General features: G+C 33.2%; 1 protein-coding gene across 1 annotated transcript in view; it reads right to left on the bottom strand.

The window, feature by feature from the left end:
- Nucleotides 1-6,400: 6,400 nt before the first annotated feature.
- Nucleotides 6,401-16,723, bottom strand: part of LOC125841801 (subtilisin-like protease SBT3.10) — a 29,320-nt gene continuing 18,997 nt past the window's right edge. Inside the window, exons 8-13 of the mRNA XM_049520973.1 lie at nt 15,945-16,283; nt 14,327-14,394; nt 14,068-14,196; nt 12,161-12,281; nt 10,351-10,537; nt 6,401-6,957 (exon numbers count right to left, since the gene is read on the bottom strand). Coding sequence (XP_049376930.1) covers nt 6,401-6,957; nt 10,351-10,537; nt 12,161-12,281; nt 14,068-14,196; nt 14,327-14,394; nt 15,945-16,283 — 1,401 coding nt within the window. The remainder of the gene's footprint in view (nt 6,958-10,350; nt 10,538-12,160; nt 12,282-14,067; nt 14,197-14,326; nt 14,395-15,944; nt 16,284-16,723) is intronic.

Here is a 16,723-nt window from a genome sequence, read left to right as displayed (position 1 = left end):
CAATCCTTTGACGAATAGATGAATCCTCTCCTCCTCTGAAGTTACTAACTGGGTAGCTTATCTGGACAATGCATGGAATTTCGCCTCATATGAAATTACAGTCATACCACCCTGCTCCAAATCCATAAACTCATCATTCTTGTGATCTCTCAATGTTCGGGGCATATACTTCTCCAGGAACAAAGCATGGAACTGTGTCTAAGTAAGTAGGGGTAAGACTGGCGATCTGCATTCCACATAGGCCCTCCACCACTGCTTAGCCTCACCTTGAAGCTGAAAGGTCACAAACTCTACTCCATGCTGATGTGTAATTCCCAACTTGTGATGCCTCTCATAGTAATCCAAAATGAACTCATAGACATCCTTACTCTCAGAACCATGGAACACAGGAGACCTTAATTTCAGAAACTTAGTCAACATCTCATGCTCAGTACCAGTCATCACAGGACTCAATAGGGGACGAAAGAAGGCATCAATGCCTAGTGCTCCATCCACCTTAGGAACAATAGCAACAATGGGGTGGTTGGACGGTGGTTGAGCTGCTTGCACTGTGGGAAAGACTCCGGGGCCGACCAACCCCTTTAAAAAGGTCATGATCTGCTGAGCTAACACTAGGTTGTTGAGCCGCTTGCACTGTGGGAAGGACTTCAGGGCCGACCAACCCCTTCAAAAAGCCCATGATCTGCTGAGCTAACACTGGGTCTAAGGGAGGAATGTCGGTATTCCCAACATGTGCATCCTCCTTTGGTCCAACATCCTCCTCATCTTCAATTACCACATTCTCTTTTAACTCTTCTTGGGGTGCAATAAGGGCCTCTTCCCTAGGAACATTCTCAGCTGGGACTCCACCCCTGGCGGGTGCCATTATTCCTCGCACTCTCCCTCTTCAGCTTCCCCTACCCCTGCCTCGACCATAGCCTCTGGCTGCGGACTCCTCTACGGAATCATTGATGGGGGCTATGGGTCTAACACCGTTGTATTGTGTGTTAACCATCTATAGAAAGAAGAGGGAATGAAATTAGATACCAATTTGGATCGCCAGATACCAATTGGAATTAAGTCATAGCACGAAAGGAAAAGAAAATAAAGAGATATCCTAAAGTCCAGTAGCCTCTTGAAGAAAAATACAGACGTCTTTATACCATTCCGTAAGTCTCTACTAGACTCGTTTTGGTATAATGCGATCATCGAACTTAGCGATCTGATACCAACTTTTTCATGACCCAGACCGTCGCGATTGACACCCACACAAACCTTCCGGTGCAGAACCATTACTATTGTAACATCGTGCAATTTGAAATAACTATGAAGAAGCTTGTAATTGGAAATAGTCTTTTGTTTTGAAAGAATTCAAATCTGGGAATTGGTTAAGTATGGGAAAAAAGTGAGTTTCTGGTCAACTTTGAATAGTCATAACTCCTATATCATGATGAGTTGGGTGTATTTTTAGTTATGTTTGGAAATCTCTTGGAATTATCTTTCCAACACCACCGAGTTTGCTCAATTCCGAGTTCGTACGAGTGAGTTATACCCTTTGGAAGTTGGGTTGTTGGCACATGGCAGTTTAGTCCGATTTTGTAAGGGTATTTTGGTCTTTTCCCTAATCAATTCTTTTGGTTATATTAAGGGTTTAGACTGATTTTAAATCATTTTCCCCTTTGAAAAGTGAGAGTAAGGGTTTGTGAGTGAAGAGAGAAAGAGGAGGAGAAAGAGAAGAAGAAGCTAGATTCGTCAAAGATCGTCGTAGTTTTCGTCGGGGGTGATCCCTATTCAGGTATGTGAGATCATAGTGTTGGGTTGGTTCTTTCCCCCACACGCCAAACTCATTTTAATTTCGAGAAAAGATTGGTTGTGTTTGTTGAAGTTGTTGGTTGAGTTGTTGAAGTTCCTTGTTGTCTTGGTATATGTTTCCGATTGTGCTTTCGAGTTGAATCTAGTGTATGTTGAGCGCCTCTCAGAGCGCCAAGGACGCCAATCTTTCCCATTCATTCCCCACTTTTTCATGCATGTTCCTTGGTAATGTACCTATGTTTCATAGTTGTTTTCAACACTCCAAGGTACGTCTAAACGTCAAGAACTCATTCATAAACATGGGATCATTACCCTTGAATTCATAATCCAATTCGAGGAAAGTTCAGATCAAAGTCAAGTGAAGTTAGAGTCAAGTCTAGAAGTCAAGAAATGAGTCTTTAAGGTTTTCCAAGAGTCTTCATTGAACTTTTTAACTTCATTTTAAGGCTCAAGTTTCAAGTTAAGTAAAGAGTATAAAATTTCAAGTTAAGCCAAGAGTATAAAGTTGAGTTCATTTCTCAAAAGTTATTAGGGAACTAAGTATTCCCAAAGAAGTTTTAATGAAATGTTTTCACATTTAAACAAGATTGGAAACTAAGATTTCCAAAGAGCCTTTGGGCTAGTTTTCATAAAGAAAGAGAGGAAACTGAGATTTCCAAGATAGCCTTTGAGCTAAGTTTTTTAGTAATTATCTCATATCAGCAGGAAGAAATATGTTTTAAAAATATAAGAGCCAGTACATTTTTGGGAGTAGTATTGAGCACCAAATTGGGGTAGCGTTCAAAGAACCCACAGCCCCCATAAAACCATGTAGCCATCATGGGTAGAAGAGGTTCATACTTTTTAGATGAATCCTTTTCAAATTAGACTAGTAGATCCATTAGGCAGTTCAGGTCTTATACCTTTGGCCGGGTATAGGATGCTCTGGCAGCGTGAGGTTGATCGTTGTATCATCACTATAGCTCTTATGTGATGGTTGTCGTTTAGAGAAACTCCCACAACAATTATTGTATTTTTATATACATCAGATCATTTGTATTTCTACATACATCTCTGGCTTATTGTATCTTTGTATACACACAGAGTTTATAACATGTTTTAAACAACTTTTCTTTATATTGTACTTGTTTTAAATTGCCTTATATTGAAATGAGTCAGACAGGTTGAGTTGAGTTGAGCCAGGTAAGTTATTCAGTTTCTTCCAGATTTCTCTCTAGCCTATGTTGCTTAGCTTTCCAGCTCACATACTCGTACATTTAATGTACTGATGCCAGTTGTCCTGCATCTTATGATGATGCAGACGCAGGTACCCAGGATCGGCATCCAGCACGCTGTTGATCCAGCTGAGCACTCCAGAGTTAGTGGTGAGCCTTCTTGTTTTTCAGAGGACTCTGTTATTTTATGTTCTTAGTTTTGGTTTTATTAGGATGTTGCGGGGTCTGTCCCAACATCCATCTCAGTGTTATAGAGGCTTCATAGACAGTCAGTCAGTTAGTATTGAGTCTCTCATCTATGTATATATATAATATTCTATTTTTAAGACTCGAGTTGCCTTTTTGGCCAGATTTTATCAGTTGAGTTATGTTATGACCTTTCATTGTATTGAGTTATTCTGTTGAGTTAAGAAAGCCAGGCCAAGGGTTCGCTTGGGGCCAACAATGGTCTCCGAGTGCCGGTCCCGCCTAGGGTGTAGGCTCGGGGCGTGACAACTACAACCCAACTAAGCAATGAACGGAAAACTAAGCATTTAAAGATGCAGAAACAAGTTTAAATGGCTATATAAAATACGGAGTTCCCATAAACTCTGAGGATTTAACAAAACAACTATTGCAAAAATTCAACCCCTAGAACTGAAAGTCATTGTACCAAAACTCTACCAATCAACAAGTCTAAGAAAGATGGGTGCCACTCCGAAACTACACATAAGTAAAAGTCTAAACATGTAGTCTATGTACGAAAATAAAGAACTAAAAAAGTGAAGGATCCATGGCAGCCTGAAAGAACCGGCTCACTCTTGAATCCAGTCGCGGTCAATAATCTCCTAACCAAGGTCTGTCAGTAGCCGCCTGAAAAATGCCTTGTACTCAACAAACAAAGAACAAGTGCATTATCAGTACACAAAGCCACGGTGTACTGGTAGGATCACACGACTACTCACGTAAGCCTAATATATACAAGCAATTGCAACATAGTAAGCACACATATACAAAATACATAGTTCAGTTATCATTTTAGGAGCAACATACAATTACTCAATATCAATAAATAGTAAAACATGAACGTAATAATCAAGTGGTCCTCTCATGGAACCCATACCCAAATTGTTACTGTGTCGGAACGTCACACCTGATCCAGTATACATGTGTCGGGACGTGACACTCGATCCAATATAAGTGTCGAAACGTGACACCCAATCCAGTCAGCACAACCACAATCACAATCACACACATAATGAACAATACTCATAGTCATACAATCAAGTAACAAGTTCATGGCATGTATTGTTCACACATAACCATTTCATTAGATTTGATTCACATTTCCCTATTCACATACATGCACGCATACAATGAAGCAATTAACCGGCATATATCACACAACAGAAAATCAAACCATCACCTACCTTGAAATCAAGCCTGAATACTCCTAAGACACTTGAGCCTTCCCTTTCCGAAGTCTTTAAACTTGTTCTTGGTCTATAAACAAGTAATTAACGCAAGGATCAATAAACAAGGCCTAATATACTCGGATAATGATCAAACTATCAATCCAAGGCCAAACCCAAGATCCTAATACTCAACTAGGGCTTTTCCCACCATCAAATTCAGGCCAAAACCCTCTCCCAACGATAATTACCAAAAATTCTAAGTTCTAGGAATTGAAATATGGATTAGGGGAGTAATTTCCTTACCTTTAGCGCTAGAAATCGTGGAAAACTGTCAACAATCACCTGGGTCGTCCCTTAGCTCTTAGGAACGAAGTTTTGCAGAAAATAACAAAATTGGGGTTTTTCTCCGTCTTAATTAGCGACTGGCCCACCACGGCGGACCATATCCTACCACAGCGGCCCCGCCCTAGCGACATTAATCCCACCCTAGCGGGTTACAAAGAGACAGAAGCTCGGAATTTGAGTTCCAAGCTCCCATTTCACAACACACCTTCAAATCGGGACGTTCTAAAACTATCCTTTCACGCCAAGATCAATTTCGGGAGTTCTACTCACCCGAATTCAATTCCGTAAAGCTGTACAGACTCCTTAATGTCTTGCTTATCCACTCTTGTGATCAAAATCACAATTGGATTCTCCATTCATTACTAGATTTCCCTAGACCCCACCTGAATCAGATTTCGTCCAAGTGTGACCTAGGCTAGAAATTTCCAAGTTACTACTCAGAAGTTTTCTGGCCCAAATTCCTTCTCCATTGGCTTTTCCATAACGACTGGAACAGGTCGTTACAAATGTTGTTATTACTGAATACTAATATCAAAGGAGAAACACGTATGGTGTATCAAACTACCAACAAGCATATTTTACCGGACCTACTAACCTTCTATTTTGTCTTGACATCTAAAAAAAAATAGAAATCAGTAATAAATAATTAAATATTATAGTTAAACAATAGAATAATTAGTTAAGTTATGGTTCTAATTGGTATTGAATTTCTCATGAATTGACAGGCTTCTGGCATAAAGATCAATCAAGTGACATACCAAAATAAATTTGGAACATCAACAACACAAGTAGCAGTGAATTTTGAATGCAGTTCAAGCAATCCATGTAGTGGAATCAAATTACATGACATAAAACTTACTTATTTGAATTACAAAAAAGCTCAATCTATTTGCAAGAATATTAGAGGAAATACTAGAGTAGTCATTTTTCCTGATAATTGTTTATTATAATCCAACCTTGGGTTATTTTTATTTTTATTTTTAGGGGTGTGTGGGAGGAAGGAGGCACATGCTGGGACCATTCTTTTTCTATAGGGTTCCAAATTGTTGCGGTAATTATTTAACGGTAATAATATAACTGTTGTTATATTACTTTTAGCAACAATAAGAAATATGAGTATTTATAACCAATACTAGTTTATGTAAATGTCGTTATAGACTTAAACGACTTTGAATGCAATAACATCAACACAATTACCGCTAAATATTTTTGCAGCAATGCTAAACAGAAAATCTGTTATTACTACTAAATATCGCCAATGTTAAACAGAAAATCTGTTATTACTACTAAATATCGCTTTTGTTGTAATCATTTTGATCTGTAGATGATTTTTTTTAATTACAAATAAGTTTGATTTTGGCTCTTATTCTTAACTAGAACCAGTAATTGCATTAATAGCTGAGGAAATATTCAATGTCTTTAAATAGTTTTATATTTAAACATGACTTTATATTAAATAAAATTAGAACTTTACAAATATATGAAATATTTCCAAATTTTATATCCGCGTGAATGATGTCCAAAGTATTAAATCTTCTTGAAAAGGCAACATGAATAATATATGTTGAATCTTAAACTCAAACAAACAAAAAAAAAACATATTAAATAAATATTGAAGTAAGAAAAAAACATCAAAATGGAATTTTTTACATCTATTTATTTTCTCACAGCAATAGGAATTCTAACAAAATGCTTGCCATCACTCCATGCCAAACTTCCAAAATTAAAATTACTCTTTCTTTGATAAGTTGATATTATTTCAACCTCAAAGGAAATCTTCTTTGTGTTGGAATTGAACTTCAACACATTTGGATTTACTTTAATCGCAGTATTTTTTGGAGGTTTAACCACCAACTTATATATCGAGTTGACTTCTCCAACATTTGTAACAGTTCTCCTAACAATAATCGAATTCTTAAGATTTGGAATCGATATTGAAGGAAGATTCAAATCCAACCTAGAAGGTACTTCATTAGGACATATAGTCGAATTTTTCGTATCGAAAAAATATGAAGTTGCATTTTGAACCATATCATTTTTATAACCCAAGGTGCAAAGATAATTCAAATAATCATTTTTATCCATATCATATATTAAGCCAGGATCCATTGCTCCATTTGGATTACTAATGCCACCTCCAAAATCAAATGGATTAGCAAGATTGTTTGTTCCTTCTGAATATATTTCATATGTATATGTATCCTCGTTCCATGCTACACAATTTAAATTGATAAATATTAGGTAATTATAAATTACACACAATGGTGCAAAACCTATTTGAATGATGAGATTAAAGTGATCAATAACAATGGGTATTTATCTACAAGAAGCTTAATTTATTAACAGAGAAAATAAAGTAGACAACCTATTAATATTGTAAAAATAACCTATATAAGTTAAAATTATTTTCTCAATGAAATTTGGGAGGGTATAAGGTAGTGTAAGTTATACACACAAATATTTTATAAGTATTTTAGCACCATTATGCAAAATTGACCTAAAACAATGGTAAATTGCATGAATCTTGTAAGAATTTTAAGTAGTGTCAATATATAGTTCATCCGTATTATTTTATATGATACTTTTTTCTTTTTAGTTCGTTGAAAAAAATGTCACTATACTCTATATTTAGAAATAATATAATTTTTAAATCCCCTTTTACTCTTAATATAATGTTTTACAACGACACGAATATATATTTAATGATTGTTTTAGATCACAAGTTTCAAAATTCTTTCTTTTTTCTTAAATACCATGCCAAGTCAAATGCTGCCACATAAAATGGAAAAAAGGTAGGACCAGAGAGCTAAGGAGCTTGTAATGACCTAGTCGGTCATTTTTGGAAAATTTCTTAAATGGACCATTTTTTCCCCTCCCCATATCGACCCTGAGTCTTTTATGTTTGAGTTTCGGAAGTTAGTTTCAAACTTTGTGTTCAAAGTTGAGAATTTTGTAAGTTGTGAGTTTGAAAGGCTAAAGTGGTTAATAAAGTGGTTTTCGACATCTTTTGGAGTTTCAAGTGTCGAAATGGAATTCCATCGATTCCATCAGTCCTAAATTGTGAAATCTGATTGGTGAGAATTGTCGGTTTCAGATACAAAATCTTTCTAAGGATTTGAGGTCCTAAGTTGTGAAATTATGGAAATTTAGCCTTTGGGTTGACCTTGGACAGGGTTCGGATGCTCGGAGCGGAATTTCGAGAGTACTTCCGTTGGATTCAAGGGATATTTTAGGCCTAGGTGAGGTCTTGATTGATTTTTGAGAGGTCCCGATCTTTTTTTTAACCTTTTTAGGTGTTGAGTTAATTTTCTTGTGGTTTTCACGAATGTTGTATCAAGAAGACCTCAGATTCTTGTTTTGATGGTTCTATTGAGTGCAGAATGTCGAGTATAATTTTTTTGCATGTTGTTTGTGTGCACAGGATTCTAAATGAATTTTGATGGTTGATTTGATGTTTTGGTCTTGACAGTGTTTTCTGGTGCTGCATGCCTCACTTTTGCGGAGGTCCTGCCGCTTAAGCGAACTCCTAGTCACTTTTGTGACATCTGAGAGGGGTTTGACCTGTCATTTTCGGGGTTTAAGCCTCATTCTTCTATTTTTGAGTTTGGGAAACGTTTGGTGGTGTTTTTGAAAGGATTTCTTGTGCCAAATCAGTTGGGTAATGATTCTTAACCTTCAAACTTCATTTCCCTTTGATTATTTACGAATTCTAACATCAAAATTTGGGATTTTGATTGGTAAATGACAAGGTTTTTCAAGAACTCGAGTTCTTAACTAAATTGGAGATTGTGAATTGATTTTAAGTCCTTTTTTGAAATGATTTTCACCAATGAATTCCTAATTAATGCCTTGAATAACATTTTCAAGTATTAAATTTCGGATTCAAACCTTATTTTCGGAATTGAGTTTTGAGTTGATTGACCCATTTTTCAAAGAAATTGATGTATGTATGTTGTTTCAAGAATGTGATTATGAATACTTGATTGATATAGATTGTGTGGATTTGGAAGTGATTCGGAAGGGTAAAGTTCAACTCTTGGAGTGATTATTGATTGATTTAAGGCAAGTGATCTCCTAAACCTTGAATTCTAGTAGAATCCGTGTATTCCCTTTGTTGTTTGTGTGTTCGGAGTAATGGGGACGAGATGAGTTAATTGTCCACTTGATAAATCTTAATGAATAAAAATGGGTTGAAATGAAAAGGCTATCTGATGAGCATGATAATGTGTATTGTCTTCTTGTGATTCTTATTGATTGATGAAATGCTTGATAACATGAATGTGGACTTGAATCGCATGAATTGTTGTCTCTTCCATGTGGTGTGATATTGCTTGTGTTCATTGATTGTTTAACACCGTAATGCGACTTATGATGGTGATGATGTCGAGATCTTTTCTGACAAGTGTTTATGATGCCGAGGTCATTGTCGGTGAGTGTTATAAAGCCGACGAAAAATGATTCCGGCTAGTGAAATAAAATCGATGGGAAATTGTTCCGGCTAGTGATATAAAACCGATGAGAAATGGTTCCAGATAGTGAATTGATATAAAGCCGATGGGAAATGGTTCCGACTAGTGATTTGATATAAAGTTGTTGGAAATGGTTCCAACTAGTGATTGATTATTGTGACTTGATGCATTTGATGCTTATATGTGACTTGCTTGTTAATTGTGATTGATGTTTTTGTTGCGTGTGATTGATCTACTTGACATTGAGATTGACTTACTTGATTTGTTTGATTGTGGATATTGGGCCTAGTGAGTCGTATATTGTAGTATTGTTAGGTTGGGCTGATTTCTAGGAAGGTTGTAGTTTGAGGGGGTTCGGTTGGAGTGTAAGGGGGGGGGGTATTAGATTTCTAGCTAGATGTCTTGTTTATTAGATTTCTTGCTGGGTACCGTGTTGTTGGTACTTAATCCTTGCTTCTACACTTGTGTAGGTTCTAATCCCGGATCCGTGTGATCTCTATTTTCTTCTGATTTCGAGGCTTGTTAATGATTTGGAGAGGTAGCTTCTTGTCAGTTCGGTGGTTCCTCTTTTTCCTTTTCTTCATACCTTGTTCTATTTGAGAAACAAAGACCGAGACTTGTAATTATTTCAATTCCACACTTTATATATTTAGTGGCTTGTTCACGTAACAACCAGATTTTGGGGATTTTAATAGAAAAAAATAAGTTTTCCGCTTTATCTTGTTCTTACTTTATATTTCCGCATTTCTTTCATTTTTATTAGGTTAGGGTTGACTTGTCTTGATGGAAATAGACAAGTGTCATCACGTCCATTTTTGAATCATGACAGAACTGAAGACCCTTTGTTGAATATATATTGGTATAATATAGTATTTTGAACACTCTTAGAATCAACAACTGGAGATATATAGTGCAATGACAATGGTATGCATGAGTATGCACGGTGGTAATTTTCATTTGAAGTGAGCACGGTGGTAATTGGGGGTAGAAGTATGCAGGGCATGCAAGATTGAGTTTATAGAGTTACTTTTTTTTTTTTTTTTTGGAATTTACTATTTAAAATTTGGACACTTTTCATGAAATTTTTTACTACGTCACTGACCAAAAAATATATAATATAAATTGAGAAAATATTACCTGTAGTCACAAGTGCAGATTTAATAGCTGCAGGAGACCAATCAGGATGTGCCACTTTAAGAAGTGCAACAATTCCTGAGACATGAGGAGCTGCCATGGATGTTCCTGACATGAGTTGGAACCCATTGTTTCCCTTGTTAGGAGGAGCTGCTGCTAGTATACCAACTCCAGGAGCAGCAACATCAGGCTCCAATAATATTTGGAAAAATTAGAGAAAATATCAGTCCATTTCAATTTAAGTGAGGCATGAAGTTTAATAGTAATTAAATCTTTTGTTTGGTAGAGTGTATTAGAAAAAAAATAATGTATGTATTAATTTTGTGTATTAGTAATAATTTATTTGGTCTGCTTTTTAAGCACTTTATTGTGTATTGAGGTGCGTATTACTATTGCTAATACCATTGATTTCCATGTATTAGTAACGCAAACGTTTTAACGCATGTATTAGTATTTTTAAAGAAATAATTGCTCCTCAAAATATTGTTTTACATCCTTTTCACCATATTTTTGGAGAGCATCTTTAAAAATAATTATTAAAAAAAGTGTAATGCATGCTATTTTTAATACATCAAACAAACAATGCATAAGAAACAATCTCTGCATAATTAATGTAAGCATAACTAAGAACTTGTTTGACATTGCTATAATTGACAGGCCAAAATCACATATTTTGAGAAAAACCACTTATATTGAAAATTAAGGCGGTCGCCAAATTAGTTAAGGTACTTTTAAATGAAAGTAGAAGCAGTTTTTTGGTAGTTGGGAAGAAGCTAGAATTTTCCGCTTCTTAAAAAAAAGAAGTAAGAGTGAAAAATTAATTTTTTCAAGACCAAAATATCCCTACCATAAATACATATTTGTCAATATATCCCTTATTATTTAATTCACATATCTCACGAGTTTGAGTTTTTTGATTTATTTTTCATTTTTATATAGCAAATTTTTTAATTTTATGTTTATGTATTATTATTTTATATTATATATTATTTTACGTATTATTTTGCAGAATTAGAAAAAGAGAAACTAATATTGATTTGAAAATTTGAATTCAGAAAAAGAGAAACTAATATTGATTTGAAAATTTGAATTTGTACATTTGAATTTAATTTAAAAATTTATAATAGTTATTTAAAATGTTTTCTCTATAAAATAATATTTATACTAAAGTAATTAATACTTGCCCTTTTCATAAGTTGACTCTCCAATTTTATCTTCTTCTTTTTTTTTTAATAAAAAAAATAACCAGACACAATTTGCTTATTAAAAATACTTTTCAAATATATTAGCCAAATATAAATTATTTTATTTCAAAAGCATCTCTCTAAAAAACTATTTTTAAAAAGTGCTTCTAAAAATAAGCAGATTTTTAGCAACAACGTCAAATAGCCTCTAATACAAAACATTACTAACATACTCTATTTAACATTATTCTTATACACCCTACCAAGTGTTTCATGTCTTAAACTAAAGAGGTGGGTCATGTAGCAAAATGTTGTTCGAATCTTGTGATTTTAAACAAGTCATGTGAATTATTATAATTAGAGAGCTACTATATTTGCAAAGTATCATACTCTTATAAAAAACTAGAGAGAAAAATAAGACACTTGAATTGAAACTGAGGATGTAATATTCACTGAATATTTTTCATATGGTGATTTTCACATATATTTGTATACTACGTATAAAAAATAATGAATTCAATTGAACCTGTGAATTTATGCTGTACTCATTAATAATTTTGAGACTCTTATTGATGTAATTTATTTGAGGAATTTCATCATGTCAAAATAATGCATAATTATATATTTACCTTCAAAATGTCTGGAGCAAAGGAATTTGGACCTCTTGATGAGAACTTAGCCACCTTTAGGAATACCTCATTGCCCTCAACAACCCTAGTTTGACCCAATTTAATCATAGGATCTTGGTTACTGTTGCAAACAATAAATTAGTGTAATTACTATAACATATTATACTAAGGTTTATGTATTGAATAATATTAAATAGGGGTATGAAAGTAAGAGATAATTGTAAGGAAAAATGACTTCTGCTCAAAAGAGAAGGAAGTTAGGTTTTTCTGATTATTAAACACTAGAAAGTAACTAATTTATGTCAAATCAAATACTCCCTCCGTTCTGTTTTTACTTGTCCATTATACTAAAAATAGTTGTTCAACAATATTTGTCTAGTTTGAAAAATCAAGAGATAATTTACCTTGTTGTGTTTATTTTACCTTTGGTATTAAACACAATTCAATATGTAATACATTTCCCAGAAAATATATTACTCCTATTATTTATTATTTTGTAAAGTGTGTGTCAAGTCAATACCATACAACTATTGTCGGACAAATGGAGTATATCGTTGAAATCTTCCAACTATAAGAAAATACGTAAATAAATGAAATATAAAAAAAAGAGTTAAGAGGGATATATACATACTTTGATTTGCATTGTTGAAAATAATCTAGTATTTGAGTTCCTTGCTCCACATCAACAGTAAAAAATGGTATAGGAACACCAATAAGTTGATACCATTTTTCGTAGCGGAACTAGTAGCTGGGGGATTCATGGAAGTGGTAGTGTGGTAGGTGGTAGTGTGATAAGTGAGTATTTTATTTTAAAGATTTTATTGTAGTATTCTTTTGCTAAGTGTCTTAATCTTGATAGCCCTTTAATGTTAATTTTTGGTAGTGTGAAATTCATGGTAAAATGTAATAATATTTATTGTAATATTCTTCCGATAGTTGTTTTAATCTGAATATTTCTCTAATATTATTTATGATATATTCGAGATATAACATATCTTCGGTTCTTTGGTACATATATAAATTTTCCTCCATTAATTGTTCTAAGAGTTTTATATCTTCCATAGATTTTACCCAATATTGTAAATATTCATAATTCATTTTAATCTGAATTTATTTCTAAATCGTACCATTCTATTCTTTCATTATCTAAATATAGATCTTGTAAATCTATCTCATACCATTCTTGATTTAATATATCTTCATAATCATTAAATATTTTCTCCCATATTATTCTTCTTAATTCGATTATTTCTATATTTTTAAGTACATATAAGATTAAAGTTTTGTAGTTTTTTANAAACAATAAATTAATGTAATTACTATAACATATCATACTAAGGTTTAAATAGGGGTATGAAAGTTAGAGATAATTGTAAGGGAAAATGACTTCTGCTCAAAAGGGAAGGAAGTTAGGTTTTTCTGATAATTAAATACTAGAAAGTAACTAATTTATGTCAAATCAAATACTCTCTCCGTCCAGTTTTTACTTGTCCATTATACTAAAAATAGTTGTATAACAATATTTGTTCAGTTTGAAAAACCAAGAGATAATTTACCTTGTTATGTTTATTTTACCTTTGGTATTAAACAAAATTCAATATGTAATGCATTTCTCAAAAAATATATTACTCCTATTATTTATTATTTCTTAAAGTGTGTGTCAAGTTAATAACAGACAACTATTAATGTTGGACAGATGAAGTATATCGTTAAAATATTCCAACTATAAGAAAATACATAAAGAAATGAAATATAAAAAAAGAGTTAAGAGGGATATATACATACTTTGATTTGCATTGTTGAAAATAATCTAGTATTTGAGTTCCTTGCTCCACATCAACAGTAAAAAATGGTANTTCTACTAGTATTTTTCTTACCATGTTTCTTATTATCCATAGCTCTGATACCAAATTAAAGCCAAGACCCCAGTATTATTTAGAGTTGTCAAATAAAACAATACATCTTTTTTGTCTTCTAAGAAAAGCATTACAACTTTTCCTTTCACCTCTTTAACAATAGATTTAAGCTCTTCTTTACTGCAAATAAAAAATAAAAATATTAACAATGTCACATATTTAATTATTTTTTTTAAAAAAAAAGTGAGAGAGAGGTTATATTAACTTGTAATCTTTATTGAATGATGCAATATATATACATTTCACTTACTTTGTTACATCTCTAGCTACCAACAAAGGAGCAAAGGCTTGATTCTTCCCTTGAAAAATTTCTTGAGCCTACAATTTTAGTCAAATACTTTTAAAAGTCTATACTAAATTACTAATAGGTACATGGAAGAAGCAAGCAAATTATTAGAAACTCGCAGGACTAATACATTATTAATTTTCGTATAATTTATACAATGCTAATTGGTAGTTTGATAGGAAATTATTTTTTCATGTATAAAATTAATACAAAATTTAGTTGATAGCTTAGAAACTCGCATAACTAATACATGTATAAATTTAGAGAGAATCTATGTATTATTTTTTGCAGGATAGAATAAGATGGAATAACGAATACATGTATAACTAATCCATGCATAAAAGAATACATAAATTCATTCATAACTAATTCCTACATTAACAATACATGCATAACTCTAACCAACTACCAGATGACCCCTTATAACTTACAATTAATCATAAAAGATCTAGAGATTTACTAGTACTATCAGCTTGTTGTTTCCAAGTTTTAGTCTTACTAGTATTGTCTTGTAATATGAAGTACTTATTTCTTTATATAATAATAAGAAGCAAGTGAGTTTATCCATTGTTATCTATATCAAATATGGATCAGATCAAATATTTATCCATTTTGTGCCAATTCATATTTGACTCGAATGGCTCATTTCTTACCCTACGTATAACTTACAATTAATTATAAAAGTTCTAGAGACTTACTAGTATTGTCTTGTTGTTTCCAAGTTCTAGAGACTTACTATTATTGTCTTAAGTGGGCTTACTCATTTTATCGATATCAAATATGGATCAGATTGAATATTTATCCGTTTTCACTTGATTCATTTCCTGTCAATCTATATTTGACTCAATTTGCTCATTTATTATCCTTATCATTTATAATTAATCATAAAAGTTCCATAGACTTACTAGTATTGTATTTGTCCTGTTGTAGCCAAAGTTCTAGAGACTTATTAGTATTGTCTTGTAATATGAAGTAGTTATTTCTTTACATAACAAGAAGCAAGTTGACTTAACCATTTTTATCCGTATCAAATATGGAACCTATCAAATACTTATCTGCTTTCACCCGACTCATTTTCTATCAACGTATATTTGACTCGACCTACCCATTTGACATCTCTAAGTTTAACTTACAATTACTCATAAAAATTCCAGAGACTTACTAGTATTTTCTTGTAATCTGAAGTAATTATTTCTTTACATAATAAGAAGCAAGTAAATTAATTACCTATTTATATTCATATCAAATATAGATCGTGTCGAATACTTATTTGCTTTCCCTTGACTCATTTCCTATCAATTCATATTTGACTCGACCAACTCGTTTGTCACCCCTACATATAACTTACAATTAATCATAAAAATTCTAGAGACTTACCAGTATTATATTGTCTTGTAATATGAAGTACTTATTTTAAGAAGCAAGTTCATTTATCCATTTTTATCCATATCAAATATTGATTGTATCGAATATTTATCCGCTTCCACATGACTCATTTCCTATCAACTCATATTCGACTGGACCCACCCATCCCTACATATAACATATATACAATATAATAATAAAAGTTGTAGAGACTTACTAGTATTGTGTTGTTGTTTCCAAGTGTTAAAGGAGTAACAATATCTCTATCTTCATTGCTAGCAGCAACAGTTATTATCCATGGAGAAACATTACCAATAGTGTTTGGTTCAGGTCCAGTATTTCCACCAGCAGCAACAAAAGGTATGCCATGTGATACTGCATGAAAAGATCCTATCCCTAAAAGACTTTCAAAATCAACTTCACTAAATACACGACCATTTAAACCAATAGATGCTGATATTATGTCAACTCCATCTTTTATAGCATCATCAATAGCAGCAAGGGCATCAGCACCAACTAAATAAGTTTCTCCATCTACCTTATTAATCCAACATACCTGCTCAAAAAATTTAAACTAATATCAGCTAGTGCAGAGGCCAAGCTAGGTGGGGGTTCCTGAGTTCAGACGTCTGAACCTAGTAGCTTTTCTGTAGATCCTATATTTGTACAAGAAAATTAAATAAATATATATGTATATTAACTTGTGAACCCCTAACAAAATTGATTGATGACTAAGTCGTAAGTAGGTGTGTCAATGGTACGGTTTGGTCGGTTATTTTTTAAAAGAAAAAAGGATAAATATACCCCCGAACTGACGTAAATGGTATGCAGATACCCTCCGTCATACTTTTGGGACATTGGTGCCCCTGCCATCAAAAAATTAGAGCATATATACCCTTCACCCTAAAGAGTGGCTAAATAGTCCACATGGCGCAATCTTATCTGTCGATCCGATATTTAATAAATGTCGGGTCGGTGGATAAGATTATGACACGT

The sequence above is a fragment of the Solanum stenotomum genome, chromosome 10 (genome assembly GCF_019186545.1).
Source record: "Solanum stenotomum isolate F172 chromosome 10, ASM1918654v1, whole genome shotgun sequence".
In the NCBI taxonomy this organism is placed as follows: Eukaryota; Viridiplantae; Streptophyta; class Magnoliopsida; order Solanales; family Solanaceae; genus Solanum; species Solanum stenotomum.
This window is presented reverse-complemented; position numbering and strand designations above follow the sequence as displayed.